The sequence below is a fragment of the Thermobia domestica genome, chromosome 16, assembly GCF_964235325.1.
Source record: "Thermobia domestica chromosome 16, izTheDome1.hap1.1, whole genome shotgun sequence".
Classification (NCBI taxonomy): Eukaryota; Metazoa; Arthropoda; class Insecta; order Zygentoma; family Lepismatidae; genus Thermobia; species Thermobia domestica.
In genome coordinates, this window is record NC_137469.1 from 103,863,417 (window position 1) to 103,889,610 (window position 26,194).

A 26,194-nucleotide genomic window follows, 5' to 3' on the forward strand; every position below is an offset into this window, starting at 1 on the left:
CCTCTTTCATGTTAATCTAGAACTGAATTTTACAACTACAGTTCCGTGAAATCATTTAGCGCTGTCTGTCTAACTAAATCTGAAGCTTATTTGTCTATAAAAATGATACTAGTCTCTGGTTCGATCCAAGATTTGTGACTTTGTGGTGGACATCATGATTTTAGGTTTGTTCTCCGTTTCCTTCCATATTCTCATTCCACTTACACTCACTTTGCTTGAATATCATACCATGTCTTCTTGTTTCACGAATGAAATTAGCTATCTGATTATCACACACCTGTGCAGTGTTCCACCTTCGCAAAAACTTATGAAGAAAATGGTTAGAACTTATGAAAAAAGTGGGAGGAAACGGGAGAACCCCGAGGAAACCCATGCACACGGTGTTTGTCCACCACAAAGTTCACTTGACCCGAACTGGGATCGAACCAGGGACCCCATGCATTTTTCACATTTAACTTCCTATTATGGTATTCTAAATTTTCATAGAATCCTAGGTTGTATATCGAACAAAACACACCACTTAGATACTCATGATAGAACGTCCAAGCATCTATGGGTAGTACGCACAAAACCTGTAAAAATGGATGGCTGCTCTTATTGCCAGCACGATATAATTGAGTTCCCATATAGTAGAATTACATACCTGTAGCGGAAACCTTATCCAGTGCAATCCAATATTATTGTTCCTTCGGTGTCAACTTTGAATTCAGATCCGTTGTAGAACGTCAGAGTGCGTAATTTATTACATTAGTTTTATTTTTTAAATAAGTATAGTGTACATTATTATTACTCAAATGCAATTTATGCCCTTTGCAAAGTCATTTCTAATATATTTTGAAAATGTAATGTGATGTTTCTTATTCTTGATTAACTTTATTATATGGTTGGACTTAGGTTTCTTATTTTGGCGGAGACAAAATGAGGTCCAATAGTACACAGAGGTCTGAAGGTCTAATAATTCCAAATGGGACAATTATGCCCTCCTTCCTAACGCACACGCACGACTCTGACAACGGTAATAAACAAGAAATGTATGAAATCAATAAACTCAGAAACAATAACTAAATCAATTATTTATTACCTGAAATACCATCACCTAACCTTCCCGAATGTGTTTGAGTGTAGTATAGAAGGTACCTTACATTTTAGATGTATAGAGTGATCATAAATTCCCGTTACCTCCTATGGCGTGTCCATATATTCGTTGATGGTCACATTGCATTAATGTTCGATCATGGCAGAGGACAATTTTGAGGTAGTATGACTATTCTTTATTATTTATTCCAGAGTATCGGTGTGTACAACATCCATTTCATAACAGCGTATGATTCTCCTTCATATACGATGTGAAATTTTTCGCAACATTGCTGGCATGATGGCAACAAATGCATGTGGGACAGCATCCTTAAGTTCGTCAACTGTCCCGTAACGTGTAGCAACAACCTTTTCTTAATGAACCCCCATAATATATTGTCGAAAGATGATAGATCAGGACTTCGGGGTTGCCACTCCGAAGGTTCAGGCAGATGGACCACGTCCAATTCATTTATCAGAAAAATACTTCATTGAGGTATTCTCTAACATCAATAGCGTAGTGGGGTGGTGCTCCACCCTGGTAGAACTACACATAACCGAACAGTTCCCGATCGGGTGGATATGGCATGAACCAATCACGTAATGTGGTGAGGTACGCAATGCGATTCAGAGCACCGTCAAAGAAATATAGACCTATCAAATGAATTGCAGACATTGCAGCTCAGATCATCACATGTGGTGGGTTGTGTTCATTCATAAAGTTGTTCATAAAATGTGGGTTTTCTTTACTTCAGAAATAAACGTTTCTGGCTTTTTACACTGCGATATATTGCACACTCGTCCGAGAAAAAACACTTTCCCCTTGAAGGAAGAGTTGTAAAGCCATCGAGCATTTGTGCACAAGCCTGCTGACGTTTTTACAAGTCACTATCACTCAATTAGTTTACAAACGAACTTTTATATCTTTAATTGTAAATCCTTCGTCATACGTTTTGTAATGTCGAGTACGGAACAACCAATTGATGTGACCGCTTACAAAAGATTTTTTTTTTTTTTTTGCGAACGTTCGACAGACCCTGCAGCTTCCACACACGTTTCCAGTCTTGTTAGTAGTCGTCCTGAGCGGGGTTTATCTTTTATGCAACCAGTTGCAAAGAACTTTTTTCTCCCACCGTAAAATTGTTGGTTTTGGAGGGGAGGGTTTCTGAAACCTTACAGTCAAATCATGCTGAATATCTCTCATTGATTTTCCTGTATGTGGTCGTTCTTGAGCCCACGTGCTCATTAAGATCCGTTCCTCAAGGAATAAGTGGATTCATCAGCCTTGATTTAGACGTACTGTACATCAGCACCTGTAACAGTAAATAATTCATTAACCATCTCTGTAATATATAACGGTAAGAGGACTTTGTGAACACTCGGTACAGTGTAAGATATTCGCAAATCATACACGACTTCGTTATACTTAGAATAACGTAATCATCCGATCAGGAATTGAATTGTATAAGGATTCGATTTCATTTGACAACTGCTACTTATTACTATTTCATTATTTTATTTAAAAATAATCATCCATTACCTAGCATAAAAATAATCATTCAACACTATTTCAAACAAAACAGTATTAAATTAGTATATACATTTTACACAGCTTTTGGATGTGACTAGAATATTACTGTGTTGTGCATCGTCCACCCGGTACCGCACTGTGAATCATCATGATTTACGGACTACTTGAGACTTTCAGAGACACAATTTTATACATTGAAAGTAAATTTGAAAAGTGTGTAGCTCTCAGAGGAGGTTTAAAAGTGATTTAAACGATTTATAATTTTGTTTCGTTTATACAGCAGGGCTTTCCCTTGTCCTTCAAACTTAATTGTATTTATTGCTAATCATCATTATGTTGTTTGATGTTAAACTTCTTTTGGGGGCCCGTTATGTATTTTTAACATATTGAATATTTAATGCTACTACTGTCTTCCTTAAAAAAAAAAAAAAAAAAAAAAAAAACCTCAGGAGTGGTAAATTAACTTGGGATGGATAACTTGCATTTTGCTGCTTGTTTCATGCACTTATTAATTTTAATGCAACTTTTTTTATTTTGAGTTGTGTGTCCAGCCCAAATTAACTGGTACTTATCTCCGCTCGTAGTGAGTTTGTTCTGCTTGAACTACAGGGTGTCCAATATACAATGCAATACGTAGTTTGGGATAAAACTTTTACTTACATGCACACGGCAACATTGCTATTCATCACGAACTCAATTGCCCAGTTCTACGGCAGATTCTGGAAATGCCCCCGTTTTGATTCAATGAATAGCAGTGTTGCCGGGTGCATGTACGTAAAAGTTTTATTACGATAATTTCAAAGTTTCTTTTTCATTGTTTTCAGGAATTGCATAATGTAGACTGATCCTTAACACACCTTTCGATGCACTGAAATATCAGCACTGTTATTGCCAATTTAGAATGTTAATTTACGAAAACCACGTTTTCCCTAGTAACCACTTACAGAGACCTCATCCGATTAGTTATAGGTGGAAATGAAAAATTCTTTTTTCCATTCCATAGTTTCTAAGCTTCTTCAACTATACAAACTGAAAATTAACGACAGAACATCCATAGGTATGAGTTATCAGTCAATTTACGTGACGTGTAAAAAAATTGATTTACACCTTCGGTTACATCTGGCAACACTGTGTGGTTCCTAGCGTACTTCAATCGTTGCTTCCTAGTTTAAAAATATATGCATGAACAAGGCTTCATTTTGGTATAACCGTCATTTGTATACCGCTTCCCGTTCAAAAGTTCTACTATCCCAAACTCCGGGTTGCATTGTATATTGGACACCTTGTACTTGATATGGTGTCACAACTATCAAGGTGGAAACATTGACCTGACGATCTTTCTTTACTCATGACAACTGACACGTTGCCTGAGTCAATTTACTCAGCCACTCCTAGCGAACGAATGATATTCTAGGGGTACTGATGTAGAGGATCAAAAGCTAGCAATCGAATTCATTGCGGATGACGATCCATTCAGTGATCTCAAGATATGGACAATCAAAAGTCGGTTCCCCCATTCCTATGAAAATAATGATTTCGTGTATTTTCACACGGTGCAATTTCGCACGATGCTCATTATCGAGCAATTTCACACGGTCCTGTTTATCGGATAATTCATTCTGCAGGTGTGGTGCATTTTCACACGGTCCACCTGTCAGTCATGTGATTCACCCTGAAACTGCTTTCACTAGAAGGTGAGGGAGGACAGAGCAAATATGAACTAAGTAAAAACACAAAAAGAGCAAACACAAGTTAAAATGTATACGAGCAATTGCAATTAATACTTGAGAAACTAGGGAAAAGAAAAAAAATATCTATATATATAAAAGAGAACGCACAAAATCCTTTGTCCGCTCATCACGCTAATACGGCTGAACCGATTTCTTTCATTTTTGGGGGGTTGTTAGGATTTGGACCCTAGATGGTTTTTATCATATCACTTTAATTTTCAATTACCAGTGTCTTGAGATAATTGACCAATCAGGTGTCAATACGTACAAAAAATCCTTTGTCCGCTCATCACGCTAATACGGCTGAACCGATTTCTTTCATTTTTGGGGGGTTGTTAGGATGTGGACCCTAGATGGTTTTTATCATATCACTTTAATTTTCAATTACCAGTGTCTTGAGATAATTGACCATTCAGGTGTCCATACGTACAAATCCTTTGTTATTAGTTCAATCATAGGTATAAAAATAAACGTATTTATATGCAACCCGCATGACCCTGTGACTCGGCGGGTTAACATAACTGACAGGCGCTATAAATCACTTGAAAGCGAAAAAGTAAAAATTATCTAAGTAACAAAGTTTATTGCGTTCGGGGATGACCGCAGCGAAGCGGGGCGAGTTGGGGTGACCGCAGCGAAGCGGGGCGGGTTAACATAAATGACAGGCGATATAATGTTAACATTAGTGCAATCTTCTATGGTTTTTATCATATCACTTGAAAGCGAAAAAGTAAAAATTATCTAAGTAACAAAGTTTATTGCGTTCCGGGGTGACCGCAGCGAAGCGGGGTGAACGCTGCTAGTAACTTATAATAGAGAGGAGAAAAATAATTACAAAAATAAATTAAAACTAATAACGAAAATAATAGCAAATTAAAGTGTATGAAAATAAAAATAAAATTCAGAAAAACATATAATCTTGCGAAAACAGACTAAAATGTGTTACTGGTTTCGACTCCAGTGTTTTAGAAAATTTATATAGTTTCTACAAGCCGACTTTCAAGGCGGTTAAATTGGTCAAAGCCTGTATTTTCGGAAATTAACGTATGTCAAAAATAAATTCATTTTCAACAGCAAAGAATAAAATGAACACATTGTTAATCAAATCTGAGCCCATTGTTTAAAAAATAGGAAGATGAATTAAATAAACTTTTATTTTGTGTGTTCTCTTCCTGTTCTTGGTTAATTCGCTCTGCACTCTGAAGGACAGCGAGTAATGGTTTCTTGCTTAAGAGTTCCTGCACTTATTTTTCCCAATTGTACATCATACATACAGGTATAGGAAGCACACATCATAAGACATTGGTTATACCAATTTTGTATGCATTGTTGCCAGATAAAACAGAGCGAACATACAAGTAACTGTTTACATTTCTTAAAATGTGGTCTAGCCAGAACGAACCTCGAGTGCTGAAAGTGGAACTTAAGCTTCCTGCAATCAATGCATTGCTTGTGGTGTTTCCTAATTCACAGGTTTCCGGATGCCATTACTATTTCAACCAAAGCATCTGGCGGAAGGTTCAGAGTATAGGTCTCGTCGAAGAATGCCTCCAGAACGAAGGTGTACGCTACCATATTCATATGTGTAGTGCATTAGCATTAATACCGTCAAGCAGGATCGATAAAGGTTGGCTCATGTTATGGACGATGTCCATCTGACCCGAAAATCGAAGAGCAACGATTATTTCATTGAATGGATAACAATAGAAACATTCGAAGAGTAATATGGAACTTCAATGGTCAAAAGGCACAAAACGAACAACCCAGTGGAGGACTGGATATACAATATGTTAAACCGCAGCATATCTAAGAGGACACCACATACCTGAATCTTGTGAGTGTATTAAAAGCAGATGCTACGTCCTACTTCTAATTTTCATCCCTTTACGAGACGCGGCTTAGATTGTAATCCGGAGAAGCATAGAAAATCCATTTACATCCGTCTTGATTGGACGATTGCAATTAGTCCTGGAGAAACTAGGAAATGGCTGAGACTTTAAAAAATGTTTGAGAAGCGTTAGTTTTGTCAAAAAGCTAGAATAGTGAGCTATGAATTGTACAAAATGAATTGACGATGTACAGAAGCATGAAGCTCCTACCATAACGACGAGCTGTTCGCTCGGAAAATAACAAGATGACAAGGTTCTTCTTAGAACCGCATTGAAGTATGGAGCTTGTGTTTCACAAATCACAACGTTTGTTTATCCTCTGAAGCGGGCATATTTTTATTCGATTTTTTTTTGACTGAATTTCTTGACTGAATTCTCTCATCTGCAGCTTATTTTACTCTTTATTTATTTTAATTTGTGATTATTCTATCTTCTGTTTCTAATTATTTTGTTTTTGATTATTCTTTTTCTGTTCTTATTTATTTTCATTTGCTGTTCTTTCTTATCTATTGCATTTTGTAATAGTTTTTGTAATCATTTTTCAGTTATTTATTTGAATTTCTCATTCATTATGTTATTATTTTCTCTTCTTTACTATAACATTTGTTTGCTCATTTTGTTTTTTGTCTTGTTCTTTCTTATCATAATTTCCGTCATTTTCTTTATTATTCTTTTCACGAAAGTGAAACATTTTCTAAGCTCTCCTTCTCTAGTATTAATAGCAATTGTTAGCACTTATTTTAACTTTTGTTTGCTCATTTGCTGTTCTTGTTTAGTTCACATTTGTTCTGCATCATTCCTTTTCCTATAGTGAAAGCGTATTGAGGATGAATCACGTGATTGACAGGTGGACCGTGTGAAAATGCAGGACACCTGCAGAATGATTAATCCGATAAACAGGACCGTGTGAAATTGCTCGATAATGAGCACCGTGTGAAATTGCACGTCACCAAAGTAATTATGAATATTATCCTTGCTTGATAAATTATCCGCACTGCTGTTGAGATTAGCGGGTTTGTATAGTGCTCAGGGTGCAAACTACTAATCTATCCGTGAAATACAATCTTAAAATGAAATTAAATGACTTTCTATTTGGCAAATCTAGAGGCTTAAATATTATGTTTTTTTATTATTATTTTCAAATATTTATTCATCTTACTTAAAGTATTTGACATTTAATATAAGTTAAAATACTGTACTTTGAGGGGGAAATGGAGGAGGAGGAGAAATGCAGAAATTAAAATTTCATGTTCTTGTTGTGTAGACGGTGACAAAACAAACTCCTTCGCGTAAAATAAACTGTGACTCTGCTATTTATTTCCCCATATATTTCAACTATTTTTCCTCCGGGGAACACTTACAACAGGTTATTGAAAAACAGACGCATGATTTTATGTTACAAAGTGTATTACCTGCATACATTTTCACAGGAAGGAAGAAGAAAGATGCACCATAACTTTTTGTATAAGTACATTGAACTTAGAAAATGTAATGATTAATGCGAGTGTCAAGCTAAAACACGTTCTATTTATTGCATCACTGTTATAATAGGTACTGTATACAGAGTATTATAATTTATAGGCTATAAATAAAAAGGAAAGTGACTATGTTTGTGACTTAATAACTTATGAACCACCCCACCGATCTCGGTCAAATTTTCAACATAGATGAGGTTCGGGTTTGGAGGGTATCATTTCACTTTCATGGTTGAACTTAGGGAAGGGCAGGAAGGGATATATACTTAACTCTTGAACCACCCGACCAATCTGGATCAAATTTTCAACATAGAGATGAGGTTCGAACCCAGGACTATTTTCATGATTTCACTTTGACGGTGCAACTTATGGGAAAAGAAGGTATATATGCATATAAATGATCGAAAATTTCTGATATCAGAGATCACTTCAGTAATAGTAAAATAAGTGACTGACTAACAAAACATATTATTATTTCAACCCAGCGAAGCAGGTAATTGACGGTAGATATTTATAATTTTTTTTCAATTACACTTATTTTCTATATAAATTAGCTACTTTTCAATAGAATGAATTATGACATATAGGATTCACCCAATGTTGTAAATATGATGCATTTTATCAGTAACAGTTAGAAGCACATTTTATAGTTTTAGCTTCACTTAAATTACACTCTTTGATACAAGATCAAAGTAATCGATTAAATGAGGGTAATTTTTATTTTTTATTTTATAAGAACAGACAGATTCAATTAGCTCTTTTGTATTTTTCCCCTTTATTCGCTTGTGATTATCTTAGACGTAGCGCTTCTTAAATGCCTCTGTAATTGTTCACAAACTTTTATAGACGTACTACATGTGTGTTAAAGGGACTGATGAATATTTAAGTAATTGTCACTCAGAGATTTGAATGAACAAACGGGAGTGGTAAACCAGAACCATGTGAAATGTAAATTAAACTGGAGCACACAAACATGGAAGATTGATGATTTCAGAGATAGTTCCGTTCTCCTCTTTTCAATCAGTATCTTTTTGTTTGTTTGTTTGTTTGTTTGTGGTCTGTTATTCTGCAGCCAGTTTCAGATGATAAATTGAGGAATCATTATGTCAGATTATGTTTACTGTTTGATATGGACGTAATCAGACAATAATGTGATTTTATATCCAATTGCTGCATAGTAACCTGCACATAATTAACACAAATGCAAAAACCATCAAGTTAACAGCGATTTCATTAACTTTTTAAGCTTACTTGTATAAACATACAAATTTAAAAAAAGTACTGACGTCAGTGTCATGCGTTGGTATTCGAAAAATAATTTGATATAGTTTACAGGGGTTATTCTGAAATTAAGTTCCGTTTGCCAAGTTCCTTTTTATTTTTATTTTTTAAAGCAATAGAACTAAATACTTTATCGTTAATTGAAATACAAGTCTTGACTATATTTCAACTTAACTGTCATCACTGTTAAGACATCTACCATATCGGAGAATTATGTGGTCTGTAATGATAACCAAATTGTACCAACATCTTTGACAACATCATAATCTTCAAAATTCCGGTCAGCAAGGAAAAGCTTTCAGATACAAAAACAGATTAAAACAAGATAGGATGAGATCTGGGCTATTTGGGTGGGAGAGGGGTAAGAAAATGTTTCTCAGTCAAAAGTATGTAAGCAGTTATTGCGTAAGAGGCACTTTACGAGAACGAGCATTATCATGAATGAAAACGGTAGACGGTTTAACTTTTCATGTTGGTCATTTTGGATTGCGCGACACAATTTTCTAGTTTCGCAATAGATGTTTGTGGATTGTTTCACTGCACTTCACATGCGGCGGGTATTTCGATTTTCTTGAACATTATCGCAACCCACTACTGCACGTCTGTTTTTTTCTAACACTGACGTCTCTGTCTTATTAACAGATCTAACTACTTGCCATGCATGCTCGCCTTTGTGATCACAGTGCATCTGCGAAAAACATTACAAACGGAACTTTCTAGATGTGCTTTGTATTATATACCAAAAGGGTTATTTTATCAATTTCCTCCGAACGAATGAAGATAACCTTAATTAAGAAGGAGGTAACTCCAACCTAATATAAGAAATAACGACGATAGAAACGTTTGCGTTTACCATACCATTCAACCAAGATCAGTCAGATCGACCATAATTCTTCATTAGACGTAGCACCAGGTAGTTTTAGTTCTCAGTTTGAAAATTCGGAACAAGTGTGCTCATACCTGCACAATTTACCGCTTTCTTCTCTTCACCATTTAATGCCCCAGACAAGTAAATATTATTTGGTTGTTCTTGAGTAATGTGAAATGTTCAATAAGGTTTAAAAAGTATTTTGTATGTGTAGAAAAATGTAGGATATTATAATTTTAAAGAAAATATAAAATAAGGGGAAAAGGTCAAATTCGGAAAGATTAAACAATGGATAGTATAAAGTCGGGAAAGAGTTCGGGAAGTCAAAGAGGTTCTGGCATCCAGGTAGACGGGAAGTTAATTAAAGGAATGAAGTGTGAAACTGTAAATGATAAGCTGTGTAAGTAAATAGGTGTATGAAGAGAGTATATGAAAAGTATCTGTAGATATAAATGTGGAAATAGATTTATGTGTGTTAGTCCGCCGCAATTCTCGTCCCATTTGGGGCATGAAACACGAACTCTGCATTTATAGGTTATATTTTCTTCTAGTTTTGATTCTTTAAAATTCCGGTGTAGCCAGGTGGTTAACATTTGGTATTTTGTACACATACTTGAAGGTTCGATTCATTATTCAATTTGTATATGATTTGGATCTCACCTTAATTTGTTGTGCACAATTTCACCTTTCATTTGGTTTTTCCATGACAAATCAAGGAAAATGACACTATATATCGTCCTTTATTTGATTTTTCCGTGAAAAATCAATAACAAGAACACTATATATCGCCCTTCATTTGACTTTTCCTTGAAAAATCAATGACAAGAACACTATATATCGTCCTTCATTTGACTTTTCCCTGAAAAATCAATGACAAGCACACTATATATCGTCCTTCATCTGATTTTGCCCTGAAAAAATAAATGACAAGAACACCATATACTGTCCTTCACTTGACTTTTCCCTGAAAAATCAACGACAAGAACACTATACAGGGTTTGTCCGGAAAGTAATAGGACTGAGTCGATTAAAAAAAATATTGAGCCAATCGTTACAATTCTTTAAAAACTTTCAAAATAGGCTCCTTCTGCGTCGATGCAGCGCTGCCAGCGCGATTTCCAAGCATTGAAGGCGTCACGGAAGTCATTCTCCGGAATAGCCTTGAGAGCCGCGGTGCAAGCTGCTTGGATCCCCTCTGTCGTCTCAAAATGCTTGCCTTTCATCGTTTCAGGCGAGGAAACAAAAAGAAGTCCGGGGGGGCACATCTGGGCTGCGGAAGCGTTGGGATGCCGGCCTTGGTCAGGTAGCTGTTCACAAGAAAGGCGGTGTGAGCTGGGGCGTTGTCGTGGTGCAGCTTCCAGTCGGCTCCGATGTCTGGTCGGACCAGATTGACCCTTCGTTTGAGTCTCTTGAGCACTTCCACGTAAAACTTGGCGTTGACGGTTGGTCCAGGAGGAACAAATTCATGGTGGACGATGCCTTTGATGTCAAAAAAGACAATGAGCATCGTTTTCACTTTAGATTTGCTCATTCTTCCCTTTTTCGGGCGAGGAGACGCCGGCGTGTGCTACTCGGAAGATTGCCTCTTTGTCTCGGGATCATACTCAAAGATCCATGATTCGTCACCTGTGATTACGTTATTCAAAAATTCGGGGTCACTTTCACACATGTTCAAATTTTCTTGGCACAATTCCACTCGCCACAATTTCTGGTCGTCAGTGAGCACTTTTGGGACAATCTTCGCGCACACCTTGCGCATGTTCAAATGCTCCATCACAATTTCATGAACCACAGTTTTTGGTAAATTTAACATCTGGGCAATTAAACGAATACTTAGTCGACGGTCTGAGTTCAAAACTTCGCGCACACGAGTCACATTGTCGGTGTTTGTCGAAGTCGAAGGTCTTCCAGCACGGTCTTCATCGGCGACCTCTTCCCGGCCCTCCGAAAAGGCCTTGTGCCACCGAAACATACCACTTCTTGCTAAAGCATCATCTGGGTAAGCCTGCTTGATCATATCAAACCTCTTTGTCGCAGATTTACCGAGTTTAACACAGAATTTAATCGCGTACCTCTGCTCTAACGAACGCTGCATTTTTGGCTTGCACCACTCACAGAAACACGTCGCGCGAAAAAGCCTGTCCTGACTCTCCGTGTGCTCGGAGACAACTGACCAGGTGCTCGTTCGTTAGCTAGGAACGCCCTCTACCGGATCCAGTCGGTGCGCGCACGCTCCGAAGTACAGTCATGGTGGAATAAAATCAGTCCTATTACTTCCCGGACAAACCCTGTATATATCTTCCTTCATTTGACTTTTCCCTGAAAAATCAATAACAAGAACACTATATATCGTCCTTCATCTGATTTTGCCCTGAAAAAATAAATGACAAGAACACCATATACTGTCATTCACTTGACTTTTCCCTGAAAAATCAAAGACAAGAACACTATATATCTTCCTTCATTTGACTTTTCCCTGAAAAATCAACAACAAGAACACTATATATCAGTAGATATCGACGAGACTCTCGTCAACAATAGAACCGCAGGGTGTCTTATTAAACTGGTACTTTGACTACTTTCTTGTCAGGTATGGTCGGACAGATCATTAGGAGGGGAAATGATTTATTACCCGACCGTCAGGAGGTCATACTCGTTCCTGGAAAGGTTGACCGTTAGGAGGGATGGAGTAGTTTCTAGAAAGGTTGAATGATCTGTATCACGTGATTTCTTTATAGATGTCGTTTCTATAGGAAACTCAGCATATGTGTTCGATCGTATGCCTAAGCATACTCGTTGTAAAACTGTTCCGAAATATTAAAAATCTTGTTAATTATTTATTCTTTCGATTTGATATGAAACTGATTGGAACAGCTATACTGTGATCAAATTATTGTATCGATCGCTTTTAAAGGAAGCTCAGAGGAATTATATTCCTAAAATACTAAAAAGTGTGATCATATTAATTATTTGTTCTTTCGTATTATTTATAATAATACTCGTTGTTATAAATGCGAAGGAATAAACTTTATTCATGCAGGACACATCTTTATTTGTACGGTCGTGAAGACCTCGTTTTTACGGAGTACGTATACTTTTGCATGATAGGCTATGCTGCATATACAGAGCATGGTCTTCGTACGTCTTTTGCTGGTAAACTCAAGAGACGAACTGAGCTTTTCGCGCGCTTTTTGGAAACCGGTTGGATGGGATTGAAAGATGGCGTTGTCGGGTAACAACTTTACAGGTACGTGTTAAAACATGAATACAAATACAAAAGAAGACAGACGCCGCGTTGGGTAAACATCACAAAATGCCGACAAGATAATAAAAACAAGTTTGGAGCCGGGGTAGGTGAATATATGACATTGTCGGCGGAGAATATAAAGAAGCTTAAGGTTGCGGTAAGTAAACGTGTTAAAACATGCTCCTATGCTAATTGTCAATAGAAAAGAAGTTTGGCGCCACGAATGGTGAAAACGTGATTACCTTGCGGGTATGAAAATACTTCACATACGGACTATAGCGGGAAATATATATAGAGACATCATGCATTCCTTTGAGAAAGAGGAACCCTGCGAAGTTAACACTGAAGCATTATCTGATGTTGAAACAGAAATATACGAATCATCGTCAGATGAAGAATATTATATTGTTGCAATATAATCACCAATACTAACAGCTTCACCAACCCCACCACCATCTCCAGTTGTATTATCAAGAACATCGCGATTTTGGGGTTTAGATTGTTGTTGCCACAGTCAAAAAGTGTATCATGAATGTATAAAGAAGGCTGTTGAAAAATGGGATTTCAACGATACATTAATATGCGATGGATGTAGAGAAGGATCCTATCATGATTTTGCTCATGATTGTATGAATGTGCTCCCAAAGTCATTAGAAACCCGTGTTTGGAGTATTATAGCAAGTCATAGTGTTGAAGATGTATTTTACCTGAATGCAAACACGCATATTATTAGAATATTAACAAGAAAAGAATTATATGAAACACTAGCAGCGTTCACCCCGCTTCGCTGCGGTCACCCCGGAACGCAATAAACTTTGTTACTTAGATAATTTTTACTTTTTCGCTTTCAAGTGATATGATAAAAACCATAGAAGATTGCACTAATGTTAACATTATATCGCCTGTCATTTATGTTAACCCGCCCCGCTTCGCTGCGGTCACCCCAACCCGCCCCGCTTCGCTGCGGTCATCCCGGAACGCAATAAACTTTGTTACTTAGATAATTTTTACTTTTTCGCTTTCAAGCGATTTATAGCGCCTGTCAGTTATGTTAACCCGCCGAGTCACAGGGTCATGCGGGTTGCATATAAATACGTTTATTTTTATACCTATGATGAACTAATAACAAAGGATTTGTACGTATGGACACCTGAATGGTCAATTATCTCAAGACACTGGTAATTGAAAATTAAAGTGATATGATAAAAACCATCTAGGGTCCACATCCTAACAACCCCCCAAAAATGAAAGAAATCGGTTCAGCCGTATTAGCGTGATGAGCGGACAAAGGATTTTTTGTACGTATTGACACCTGATTGGTCAATTATCTCAAGACACTGGTAATTGAAAATTAAAGTGATATGATAAAAACCATCTAGGGTCCAAATCCTAACAACCCCCCAAAAATGAAAGAAATCGGTTCAGCCGTATTAGCGTGATGAGCGGACAAAGGATTTTGTGCGTTCTCTTTTATATATATAGATATGCGGAATTATTAAGTGATAGAAACTATCTCCCGGAATTACTGGACATTTTCATAAGAAAGGACAAAAGGAAATCGGACATTCCAGATTGAAAAAAATGTATTCGAATAGTGCTAGTGCCTCATGTGTGTTATGTAGTGGTGAAAACATTAATGTGAATTGTGTATTAAAAATTATAAAAGCATACTTACGTAATAATTATCCAATTGTATGTATGGAATGCAAGTTAAATCTTCGTCATGTTTGTACTCATCTTCATAATACTGGAACATTTGCAGCGAAGTACTTATCTATTGATAAAACTCTTAGTGAACTCTTTGAAGTGTTTGAACAAGAACATAGTGAAATCTCATTTATATGGTTTGTTCGTAAAACTTGTGATCTTTTAAAAATACAGAATTTGTTGGACAGACTATTCCGTTTTTCATTCAGCACACAAATGAAATTTCACCATGTATAAATCATTATATTATTGATATTCAAGGTTTTAAAATATCTGATAACGAGTTTATTATTCGTGAGTTTTTTAACTGCATAAGATGATACAGTAAATTTCCGGTTCTTGGTAAAATCACCAATAGATTATAATTTATTATCACTAGGTTGTCAAAAACAAATTGATTGGTTAACACTAAATTTACACGGTTTGAAGTGGAATAGCAAAACTGAGTATACTGTATCATGCATACGGAACCTTGTATATCAATTATGTGCAAAGAATTCAGCTTTTTATTCTAAAGGTTGCAGTCTCCAAAATAACTACCACAGATAGGTAGTATTACCAATAATGCAATGGCCAAAAAGACTATGGGAGAGAGAATGTGAGACTCGCTGTCTAGTATCGCACTATTATAAACCCTTTAATTTATCTCTCTTACACAAGTCTTCTTCTAACTGAATTGAAAAATCAATACACTACATAAATAAAAAATAGAATACGGGATTATATCCTATTAATCCTTCTTTACTGGCTTCTCTCAAAAACTTAATTGCTAGGGACATGATTACAAATATTCTTACTACATCCGGGTACAGGGAAGTTTTTATTTTAAAGAACGAAACATTATCTTGATCTTTTATAATATTTTATTCAAAAACTAGATATGAGGAAAAATGAAAAAAACTTTGAAACGCAGCAAAGAGTTCTCGTTTAGAACTCGGAGAACTTTACTCGTGAAGGATCGAACTCAGAACCCATCACTCCCTAACTAAACACAATTATATGCTAAAGTATGCTCTAATTTTAAGGGTCCTGTGGCATAAGTTTCTCTGACCTCGCTAGCGACCACTTAGCCTTCACTTTAAAAGCAATTCCTTGACTCAAAGTAAACGCTTGGCCTACCTATAAAGGACTCCAGAACTCAAGAGAACTTGTGAAAAGGATACCTTACTAAAAAATACTACAAGGAGATGTTCATGGAAAAAAGAAGTCTCTTTCATGAGACTATAAACTGGCCCGTAAAGTGAACCTTACCCTAACCAAAGTCTCTCTCTCTGCGAGACAATAAACTTGCCACCAACAAACAGGCCTTGCCCTAATAAAGGTTTCTCTAAAAGAGACCAGAAACTTATCTCTTTTTCAAGAGATAATCACTGATACAGGATTAGGATCAGGGCAACAAAAAAAACAACAACAACAATAAACTTTTAAATCAAGTTACAAAGCTCTCGAACCAGAGGGGCCTCGAAAGCAAAACCATAGGTGTTCGAAAATAGAATTCCTTAATAAGCCTATCCAAGAGATTAAATCATATCTCTAAATATAAAACCTATTTAATACATATCCGCACGTCCCCGGCGGGGTTAAAATTCAAGACCTAACAAATAAGGAATTCTCCCCAGAATCTACTCTTTAGTAATCTACCCAAAAAACTCCTATTCCCTATCCTCGGTCACTCCGAAAGACCACCCTACTCTGCCACCCTTAAACAGCATAGCAATATGTATACGATTCTGCTCACAAGTGGCAGTGTCCATGAACGAAAAGATCCCCAGCTAAAATGAAGAAAGTTCGTTACTAATTTGAAAAAACCGACGCTAACCAACCTCCCCCTTGAAGTTCTAACAGATCATCAGCACGTATCGGATTCTGAAACTATAGGAACAAATGGAACAATGTATAAATAAAATAAAATGCAATAAATAAAATACAATACATAAATAAAATAAAATAATTATACAAATAATATACAGATAAATTATACAAATTAAATAAATATCGTAACTCCTTTTATATATATATATATATATATATATATATATATATATATATATATATATATATATATATATATATATATATATATATATATATATATATATATATATATGCATTTAAATAATTATCCAGGCCTGGAATTAATGAACCTAAAACTATTATATATATATATATATATATATATATATATATATATATATATATATATATATATATATATATATATATATATAAACTAGATATCTTTATACAGTTATCTTATTACAAGTAAGTGGAATGAAAATATCCCCTTGCAAGGTTTAGAGAAATTTCTTTGGATTAAGATAATATTTGCATTAGATGTCATTGATTTAGAAACAAAACATTGTCCTTCATTAAATGAATTATGTGGAAACACATTTAATGAATATTGTTCTTTTCACACAAGTATTGTAAAGAAATCAAGATGTGCATATTGTAATGAACACACGATCGTAATAAACACAACAGTTGAATTATTGGTGGAAACATGAAAGATCAACAGCATGCGGAAGGAGTGGACCGAAGCGAATGAAATTTTATGTAGATATTGGATATGTAAAATATGGCATTTCGTGTTTCACAAGTGTCTCCATCCGATTTCTTCAAATTTGTCAGATCAACTACACGCATAAACAGTATAGCGTATTTTACAGTATTTCAGGAGCCACCTTTAACCCTTACAATGTTTTTCCGCATAAAGAAAAACACGTGTCGATTTATTTGCAGTTTGCTGTTGATGTGCCAAATTTGAAGCAAAACGGATAGGGACACTTAAGAAACACGAAAGGCCTTATTTTACATAGGATATATATAATATCTACACACAATTTCATTTGCTTCGGTCTACTCCTGCGCTATAATGGTAATATTTACTTTTTTCGGATGGGGTCTAGGCCCCAACACTGTTTTTCCGCACAAATTAAAATGCGTTTCATTTATTGTTTTGCAAATTGTCCTTATACGAAGTTTCGTTGCAATTCTCCATATTCTTTAGGACAGAGATGCAAAAAAACCACTCGCCCGGGGCGAGTGGTTCATCGGTACGGGCGAGTATTTAAGATCACACTGAAGGTAAGTAAATGATTTCTATTTTGGGTTGTTGGCTAGTAAAATTTTGTTGCTTATTTGCATCCCTGCTTTAGGAACTTCTGACGTATTGTTATTTGCAAATTTGATATTTCGTAATCAACGGTTTAGAAGGTCTGTGTCTCACTCAACCTCTTTTTTGCAGGACAAATACGAAACCTAATTATCTCATTTTACGTCTACAATATCTGTACACAATTTCATTCACTTCGGTTCGCTTCCTCTGACCTTTCAGGCCTCGACTTTCAAAATTTTGGATGGGGGCTTTTGCCCCCTAAAACCGTTTTTCCGCAGAAAATAAAAAAAACTGTATTCGTTTATATTTTCTTGCGTATTGTTCATACACAAAGTTTCGTTGAAATTCTTCATGTCCTTTACACACATCTAACACTGTTACTAGCACTTTTGATATTTCGTGATCAAAGCTTTGGAGGAGTCCGTGCCCCACATAACCGTTTTTTCCAGGAAAATACGAAACACGTATTTTCTCATTTTATGTCTACAATATGTGAGTACAATTTCGTTGACTTCGGTCCACTTGTTCTTGCCTTTCGGGCGTCAACTTTCAGAATTTTGGGTGGAGGTTTTTGCCCTCTAAAGCAGTCTTTCCGCAGAAAATAATAATAAAAAAAACACGTGTTCGTTTATTTCATGTGTATTATCTACCTGCCAAATTTTATCAAAATCGGAGTGTCACACTTCGGAAGTGTTACTTGTTAGTAACTAATATTTCTTTAAAATTTTAATAAACAAATAGTGGGAATTAAAGATGATATAAGCGAAACATTGAGATCAATTGCAACTTTCGGCTCCTACCAACATTGAAAGAATGACAGCACAGGTATTTGGAATCAAGGTAGACAAAATTTGAAACAGAGATTTCCCTATATTTCTGTCATAACTTTAATGCACACTGCAAAGGTCTTAAATGCTAATAAGTCAGGATTTTACTTCCAAATATTAAGTTACAACATAATAATTCTTGTTAGAAAACCCGAATCGGCAATGCGCATTTAAGATTAGCCTATGCTTTAGTTAGCATGGAATAAAGGTGAAGAGTATAACCTTAGTGTGTGGCCAAGTGTGTTGGGAGGCGATTTAGTAAATTGCATGTCTTCTACTCGGCAGTCCGGGTCCACTTTAATCGTTTCATATTGTTTTAAAACAAAGTATTTTTTATCATAAATTACAATAGCCATAAGCGTAACTTGGCCCATATGGTTGAGGGCGGGGGGGGCAAAACATTCGTGCACCCACCCACTACACACACACACACACACACACACACACACACACACACACACACATATATATATATATATATATATATATATATATATATATATATAAAAGAGAACGCACAAATCCTTTGTGAACTCATCACGCTAATACGGCTGAACCAATTTCTTTCATTTTTGGGGGGTTATTAGGATTTGGACCCTAGATGGTTTTTATCATATCACTTTAATTTTTAATTACCAGTGTCTTGAGATAATTGACCATTCAAGTGTCCATACGTACAAATCCTTTGTTATTAGTTCATCATAGGTAAAAATAAACGTATTTATATGCAACCCGCATGACCATGTGACTCGGCGGGTTAACATAAATGACAGGCGCTATAATTTTAACATTTACTGCAATTTGAAAGCGAAAAAGTAAAAATTATCTAAGTAACAAAGTTTATTGCGTTCCGGGGTGACCGCAGCGAAGCGGGGCGGGTTAACATAAATGACAGGCGATATAATGTTAACATTTACTGCAATCTTCTATGGTTTTTATCATATCACTTGAAAGCGAAAAAGTAAAAATTATCTAAGTAACAACGTTTATTGCGTTCCGGGGTGACCGCAGCGAAGCGGGGTGAACGCTGCTAGTATATATATATATATATATATATATATATATATATATATATATATATATATATAATTCTCAACCTTTGTCGAACCATTGCTGGATGAAGGTCTCTCCAATTCTTTTTCACACGTATCTATTTTTGGCAGTTCGTTTCCACGTTACTCCACTTCGTCCTAATTTCGTCACACCATATTGTATTACAACGTTTTCTGGGTCGTTTTCGTTCCCTTAGGATCCAGTCAAGGATTGCTTTTGTCCACCTATCGTCAGGTCTTCTTGCAATATGGCCAGTTCCCTGCCACTTGAGTCCTTTTATTTTCGCGATGATATCAGTCACTCCTGTCATCTTTCTGATCCATGTATTTCTTTTCCTACCTCTCCGGGTTATTCCAATCATACATCTCTCCATGCTTCTTTGAGTTGTATATGGTCTTTCCCTATGCATTATCGGGTCAAGACTTCACTTAGGAACTAATATGTGCTCTATTCAAAAATGCATGCTTCAGAATCTTAAGGTACTCAGGCAATAATTTTTATAGAGGGAGTTCGGCTACGAACATTTAATTTGAAGTATTCACCAACTACCTCTATGAAAATTGTTGCGGAAGTATCGCAGAACTCTGAAACGTGGAGCCTACTAAAAATTGTGACTATGGTGTCCTTTTTACAGAATGAGAAATGTCAAATGATGCTATTGCACGGGCCAGGAACGTGCCTTGGGCTTCTCTCGCTGTGTGTTATATATATATATATATATATATATATATATATATATATATATATATATATATATATATATATATATATATATATATATATGTGTGTGTGTGTGTGTGTGTGTGTGTGAGCATTTGTTGAAACAAGCAAAACATGGTTGAAACAGAAAAGTATCATGCAATTTTAAAAAAAGAATTCATGAACATCTCGGAAAATCGAAACTTCAGTGTTTTCACATGTGTCTTCTCAGTAAACGACCTTGCCATTCTTTTCCTATCTTTGTATCTCTCTCTTTCCTTTGGTATTATCACGTGACATGAGTTAAAGTGTCCTATTGATCTTGTCGGAACTGTGACGCCATGAAATGCCGTACACGCCATCCAACTACTTTTCTGTTTTCCTTCTTTCTCTTTTTGTATGTCTGACAGGATTAAATTGCCTGTAACTATCAGGAAAAACAGAGAAATGAAATGACGAAAAATCGATTTCCGAAAGAAGTAGGACCTATTTTTAGCTATGCATAATGCTTCTTTGCTTCTTACTCATGCGGAACAGAAAATTAATAATAGATTTATTTATTTATTACATTTCTTTGTTTACTAGCTGGTGAGCTTTGGAAATAAGCAGAATTTACTTATGCTCTAAGGTAAAAAATAAATAAATAAATAAAATCTTTAAGTTTTACGTCCCACGTTGACGGTTAGGCTAAAGGAGACGGTGATGATGACAGATGAATGAAATGGTGGAATGAAGAAAGTGGGAGGAAACGGGAGAACCCCGAGGAAACCCACGCACACGGTGTTTGTCCACCAGAAAATCATTATACATTGCAAACTGCAAACTATCGTTTCCTGGTCTCCGGGAGATAGCTTAGGAAAGCATTTAATGTAACTCCGTTTGAATATTATATATATATATATATATATATATATATATATATATATATATATATATATATATATATATATATATATATATATATATATATATATATATGGATTGGATGAAAAGTAATGGCTACATGGGCATGATTCGTACCACCCTTTATGCATAAAAGAACACCAGATATCTGTATATTCCTACAATGTGATCGCTTTCCATTTCTATTGCCTTCTGCCACACATGGAGAGCGTCGTACACCGTCAGCGCATCAATATTTGTCGATGTCCCGCAAGGATCGCCATATGGCACGGATGATGGCGTTTCTTGTGTCGTAGTGCTTCCCGTGAAGTGGTTCCTTCATTTTGACGGAAAGGCCATCAAAGTTTTTGAAAACATTGTTGTGCATTGTGTCCATGTGCCACTTCGGTCTTGATCCACGCACGTTTTGTTTGTTTTTACGAAACACATTATTATGCCACTTCCATTTTCCTACGGCACTGCCGCTTTTCACTTAACCCTTTGACTACCATTTTTCTTTTAATGCGAATATTCTTTTATATATACCGGCGGGAGCTCATGTGGTTCGGATTCCACGTTAATCAGTAGGTCCACGTCTCATATAGCCTCGCTGCTGAACGGGACGCCAAACTCAAAATCAACTCAACTCAACTCTTTTATATATACATGCACGACTCCTTTAATGTGGGATGTTCCCGACAACTGTACACAGTTTTGGAAACTAAACACAGCCTCCTAGTCACAGCTGAACCGATGGGAGAACAACATGTACTTTTTTTTTTTTGAAGAATTTTCTAAAAAAAAAAAATTAACTATGTTTGAATTATTCGCATGGGACACATGTGTCGCGTTGGTAGTCAAAAGAGTTAATAACACACAGTCATCGCCACTCGCTGCCACACTTGATCGCCTAACGTCCCCTTATCAGCTACTGAACTCTTGTAGTAAGCCATACTCCTCCGAGACTCTTGTTACTTTCTATCTAACCTATGTAATTTGAATTTACATTCTTCAAATGGAAGTCTAGATAGATTAGGTTTAAATGCAATATCTAGAAAAATACAAGCCTAAAGAATAAGTATATATCTGCATTATTCAAACGGAAATCTAGAACAGATTCACTAAAATATTTTACCTTTTATAAAGTTTTAGAAAAGAAGACACTAAAATTTTTACGGAAAAAATATCAAAGTTTGGAAAAGGTTCAGGTACTAGAAGTAGGCTGAAAAAGTACAAGCTGACATACCCCAACCTTCCTCTCACAAATCGAACACTAAAATTTGGTATGTTTAAATCTTTGTAAAAAAAAAAAAAAAAAAAAAAAATTATATGAATCTTCTTCATACAGTAAATCTTTGTAAGAAAATTCCCTCAGACACTAAATATCCCTCGCAATGTGAGCGTAGGTGAAATGGGAATACCCGCTTCGCCTACATAAAAGATAATATAAAGATAACAACATAAATTGGAAGTTAAGTCAGTACGAAAAAAAAAAACTTTTAAGTTTTACGTTCCACGGTTATGTCGGCGAGGCTAAAGGAGACGGTGATGATGAAAAATAAATGAAATTGCGGAATGAAGAAAGTGGAAAGAAACGAAAGAACCCCGAGGAAACCCACTCACACGGCTTTCTCCACCACCAAGCTCACTTGGTGAGAGTTGGGATCGAACCAAGGACCCCATGCACCAGAGGTGAACGCTCTACTAGTGAGCCACCGCGGTCCCTAAGTCAGTAGGAGAAATTGAAATAGGTCAAATAGGAAGACACCGTCAGAAGATACGTGGCCCTATGTTTCAACTCCTTTGCCCTCACTAATTCGTCCTATTTAAATCTAATTTATCTAAACTTTCATTTGAATAATGAAAATTCATTTACATAGGACGGATTAAAAATGGGGGCAACATTGTCCTCACCTAACGTTAGAGGGGCATGTTTCAGCACTACATGAGTTCCGTCATATTCAAATGGAAGTTATATTAGCTGTTCTTCTAAGACATCTCTCGAAGGCGAGAAACACTAGTGAAAAAGGTCTGCAATGTATAATATGATTCTTGATTTATTTATTAATTGTAGGGTTAATGAGCACTTCATTACTGAACTGATGCATTTTTTCTGTCACGAGAAATTTTATTTTGTATAATGATATATGTACCCGCCAATTCCAATTCCAATTCTACCGTATATAATTACGGAAAAGTGTAAACAGGGAAAATACAAACTTGAGTAGTGATCCTACTTAGGTCCCGTCTCACCTGTCAAAGAAGGAATATTTATTTGTTACATACAGGGTGGCCCAAAATAGGTATACATCCCTGCATTGCTCAAGTATAACATTCTGGTTTATGGCTTAATCTGCTTCGGCTTTCCAAGCTTAAGATATAAGTAAAAACACATTAAGAACAAATAGTGAAGAAACTAAGTCTACCTGATGGATAACAATAAGAAATGATATAGAATGCAATGAGCTGATCAGTATGGTACTGTATACCTACTTTTGGGCCACCCTGTATATTAGACAACTTGAACCAGAATACAGAGGTTGTTCAGTCTACATTAGGCCAATTTCGACTTACCTAAACATTTAGAAGAATCCATGGCGCCAGATTCGTAAGTGCTCGATGTGTTTCCCTTGGTTCCTAACAATAGCCCGACAGCGTAATTTCCACTGTAATAGGCTTCTCTGAAGAACTGAGAGAGGAATCTTGTCCCATTTCCTTTGCACAGCTTTCCGAAGTCCTTCCACAGTTGTCACACGCCGTTTTCCCAAAGCCTGTTTCAGCAATCCAAATCCATAATAGTCCATACGACTTGCATCTGGAGATTTAACAGGTACCTCGTTGAAAGTTATCACCTGTATACCACTTGCCTCCTCCATCTCCCTGTAGAATGCGAGGGATGATCGTGAGGTATGTGATGAGGCCTTGTCCATGTGAATGTGCACCAGATTGGCGTCATTTCCGTACATTGTTGGAATCTCATGCTCGTAGATCGGATGCATGATCTGCTCCTGAAAATACTGCGAATTTATTTTGCAGTTCTTCGCCACCCTACGAATCTTCAGTTTACCTCGGTAACAGTAGCCAGTAACGTCCATGAATCATTTTGGGAAGGATTCTTTACAAACACGGACCCACCTTCTGAAGTTCTTGGCGCCTTTCTCTCGGTACATGATGGCTCTCGGTTTGAAGCAGTCGGAAAGGTAAATCCATGCTTCATCGAGCGTTACGACGTACATCCACCTTTGTTTTGCCAGATGCCGTTCGTACAGCTTCCGAGCGTTACACTTTCGTTCCTTTTGGTGGGCATCCGTGAGAAGATGGCCGCGAGCTTTCATGACTTTTTGCAGCTTGAGTTGATGGTGTAACGTCCGGTTGACAGTCCCCAAAGACACGTCAAGACGATTAGCCATACACTTTTGTGTTGGCAGATTTTCTTGCATTGCCATTTTGCGAAGTTTTCTCTGCATGGTGGAGGTGGCCTTGGTGCATTTCCGCTTCCTAGGCAACTTCGTTGGTGATCCAAATGGTGGAGCTTCGTTGCCCTTGTACTTTTTAATAACATTTTTTTATATCATTTAAACTGATGTTGAAACCATTTTTCTTGCACTGTTTTCTAATGACAGAAACACTAAAGTGGGCGTCATAAAGAACCACAACATAACCTTCCCAAAACCGGCTTAGTTTGGGTGACATTTTGGTCACAGAGCGGAAACCCACACACTTGGAAACAAATTTAACACAACACTCACAACAATGGTCCTGTTTTGTGCGTTATTGTCGTCCGCGCGGAAAAACAACTCTGTTCCCAGGAAGCCACTGCACAACACTGCAGGACGCCATGAGCCAGGTCGGGTGAGTCCATTCTGCCCGGGAGGAAAGGAACGAAATCGGCCAAACGTAGCCTGAAAAGCCTCTGTAGCAATTTAAGCTTTTGTTGCTTGCTTTTTAAGATAAAGAAAACTCATATAAACGAATTTATAGCAGTTTTAATCCAGAGATCTTTTTGTTTTAAATATCTAATTTATTATTGAGTTTTGGATTTTTTTTAAAATCAACCCGCCTTATGCAGAGTCGTTTCGATGTATGATTAGCGTCATACTAAAGTACTGACTACTGCAGGAGACTTATGTTAGTCGAACTCTTTAGTATGGCACTAATCGCGCTTCAAAACGACTCTGCATAAGGCCCAATATTTTTAAAATGCGTGATTTCCTGTCATTTTTAATCCATGACAAAGAATTACTTCCTTACAGAATGTGATCTTGAAATAAAAAAACACTGATCACAAGATAACGGGCGGCACTGGCTCCACAGCGGAGTGGACACCTGCAAAATTTCTTACCTGATTGCTTTCAAGGACATTTCTCGGTTGGATGGGCATAGTAGTCTTCTTGCTTTCTTATTGAAGATTGAAAGATAAGATAAAATATGTTACCCACTGAATCACAGTAGGCTATACCTTTAAAAAATAAAAATAAAAAAATAAATATTATTTTCTGGTTTTAGACGTTATTTAAAATCGGGTAACATTTTTCAAAGTTTCTTTTATTTTCCTTTTTTGTCGTTATACCAGTAGTTTATACACAATCTAAAAGTAGGATTAACTTCCTATAAAATGGGTATGCCTACACACATGTGTGAACAAATATTTTTTTATCAAATTGGTCTACACATTACGGAATTAACCCTCCCTACTGGTCATGTACCTAGCGTGCGTCTTTTCATGCACGTGATCCCAGGTTCGATTCTGGGTGGGAGAGCAGAAGAGAGCTTAATTTTACAATCATTCGTTCTTATTAATCATCCGTGCCCT

The 26,194-nt window shown here is 36.5% G+C and overlaps 1 protein-coding gene across 1 annotated transcript; it reads right to left on the reverse strand.

Moving 5' to 3' along the window:
• Window positions 1-1,620: 1,620 nt before the first annotated feature.
• LOC145672791 (uncharacterized) lies at window positions 1,621-25,263 on the reverse strand. The gene is made up of 2 exons (XM_081741949.1): window positions 23,956-25,263; window positions 1,621-2,387 (listed from the first exon to the last, which is right to left on the reverse strand). Exon 1 carries the CDS (start codon window positions 24,474-24,476, stop codon window positions 23,964-23,966), a length of 513 nt encoding a protein of 170 aa, XP_081598075.1. The 5' UTR covers window positions 24,477-25,263; the 3' UTR covers window positions 1,621-2,387; window positions 23,956-23,963.
• Between the last annotated feature and the right edge of the window lie 931 nt (window positions 25,264-26,194).